Here is a 1846-nt window from a genome sequence, read left to right on the forward strand (position 1 = left end):
CTTGACTCCAAAGGAGTTTATTAGGTCAGTAAACGCAAGTCCTAATGTATCATTTGCATTATCAACGTGAATATTAAAATCTCCCATGATTAACGCCTTATCAACTGTAACTAGAAGGTCTGAGAGGAAATCTGCAAATTCTTTTAGGAATTCTGTATACGGCCCTGGTGGTCTATACACAGTAGCCAGAGCAAGAGATACATTAGATTTCTTTTGCATGTCTGACAGTGTAACATTTAGCAGAAGTATTTCAAAAGAGTTAAACCTGTATCCTGTTTTCTGGGTAACATTGAGAATATCACTATATATTGTTGAGACACCTCCTCCACGACCAGTCTGACGGGGCTCATGCTTATAACAGTAGTTTGGTGGAGTAGACTCATTTAGACCAAAATAATCATTTGGTTTTAGCCAGGTTTCAGTCAAGCAGAGTACATCAAAACTATCATCTGTGATCATTTCATTTACAATAACTGCTTTGGGTGTGAGTGATCTAATATTTATGAGCCCAAACTTTAAAAATTGTTTTTGTTCATTTACTTTACATTTTTCTGGTTTAATTACGATAAGATTTTTTCTAGATCCTACATTATATTTTGACCTCACTATTCGGGGAACAGACACAGTCTTAATAGTTTTTACAGCACAAGTACTTTTATCATTTAAGCGGGTGGAACAAAACTCATCATAATAGTTATTTGAGAATTGTTTTACTAGTCACATGGAGCGAAGTTTCCTGGAGATGTTGTCAGAGAGCAGCTCCGCTCCGATTCTGCTGGGGTGTAATCCATCAGCGCGAAACAGCCTAGGACGCTCCCAGAAAAGATTCCAGTTATTAACAAATAGCAGTTTCTGTTCTTTACACCATGACAACAACCATTCATTTAAAGCAAAAAGTCTACTGAACCTTTCGTGTCCTCGTCGATACGTGGGCAGTGGTCCTGACACGACGATCGTCGCCGCGGGCGTCGTGCTGCGAACCGTCTCGATCAGGCTGCTGAAGTCCCTCTTCAACGTCTCCGTCTGCCGCAGCGTGGTGTCGTTAACCCCGGCGTGAAGCACGACCGCTCTGGGGCTCTCGTCGACCTTCAGGATCGCAGGTATCTGCGCAGAAACATCGAGAACACGAGCACCAGGCAAACAATGAGTGTGCACTTTACCTTCGGCTAACGTAGCACTTACGTGTCGGACGATGGAGTCTCCGATGATCACAGCGTCGCGTCCTGTCTCGCGGAGGGGAGCGAAGCGGTTCTGGATGGAGATGTCGAAGGCAGGAGGGGGAGAAGTCGTCGCCCGGGACCCGGCTCGCGTCCTCCGCTGTGGATGCACCCAGGGTCCGTGGTGTCCCGGCGTCGCAGTGAAGGACATCTGGGAAGATCGCGTCCTGGGTGCACCGGGCCTGTGCAGAGAAACACACGGAGTAGACGTGGTGGGACTGTTAGCAGATCGCTGTATACTTACCCCGGACTTGTGAGCGTCAGCCCGGGATGATTCCAGCGCGGTTCTCCGCTCTCTCAGCTGGGCCTGCCTCACCTCCAGGTCGCGAATCTGCTTTCCCACGGCCTCGAGCTCGAGCTGCACAGAGTGGAGACATTCATCCGCCATTAAAGCAAGTAACAGTGAGTACAGCAGTGGTAATGTGTGTGAATAGAGTATTAGCAATGTTAGCGCAGTTAGCTGCAACCACGCCGCTGATGCTAACGGGCTAAAAGCTAATAGCGGACCCGGGAGATCAAAATAAAACTAGTGATAGCGAGGCGCTCTGATTGTTTTTGTTGTAGAATACAATAGAGGATATATTCACACGTTATATAAACGGAAACGATGATGTATACAATTGTTTTTT

General features: G+C 46.6%; 1 protein-coding gene across 2 annotated transcripts; it reads right to left on the bottom strand.

Moving 5' to 3' along the window:
* Positions 1-606: 606 nt before the first annotated feature.
* LOC132120887 (uncharacterized) lies at positions 607-1580 on the bottom strand. 2 transcript variants are annotated; one of them, XM_059530106.1, is made up of 2 exons: positions 1183-1455; positions 607-1104 (listed from the first exon to the last, which is right to left on the bottom strand). In XM_059530106.1, exons 1-2 carry the CDS (start codon positions 1366-1368, stop codon positions 718-720), a joined length of 573 nt encoding a protein of 190 aa, XP_059386089.1. In that variant the 5' UTR covers positions 1369-1455; the 3' UTR covers positions 607-717. The 2 variants fall into 2 exon arrangements, with proteins under 2 accessions (XP_059386089.1, XP_059386088.1); XM_059530105.1 differs by adding an exon at positions 1462-1580 and having other exon boundaries at positions 617-1399.
* Positions 1581-1846: the final 266 nt, after the last annotated feature.

The sequence above is a fragment of the Carassius carassius genome, chromosome 39 (assembly GCF_963082965.1).
Source record: "Carassius carassius chromosome 39, fCarCar2.1, whole genome shotgun sequence".
Classification (NCBI taxonomy): Eukaryota; Metazoa; Chordata; class Actinopteri; order Cypriniformes; family Cyprinidae; genus Carassius; species Carassius carassius.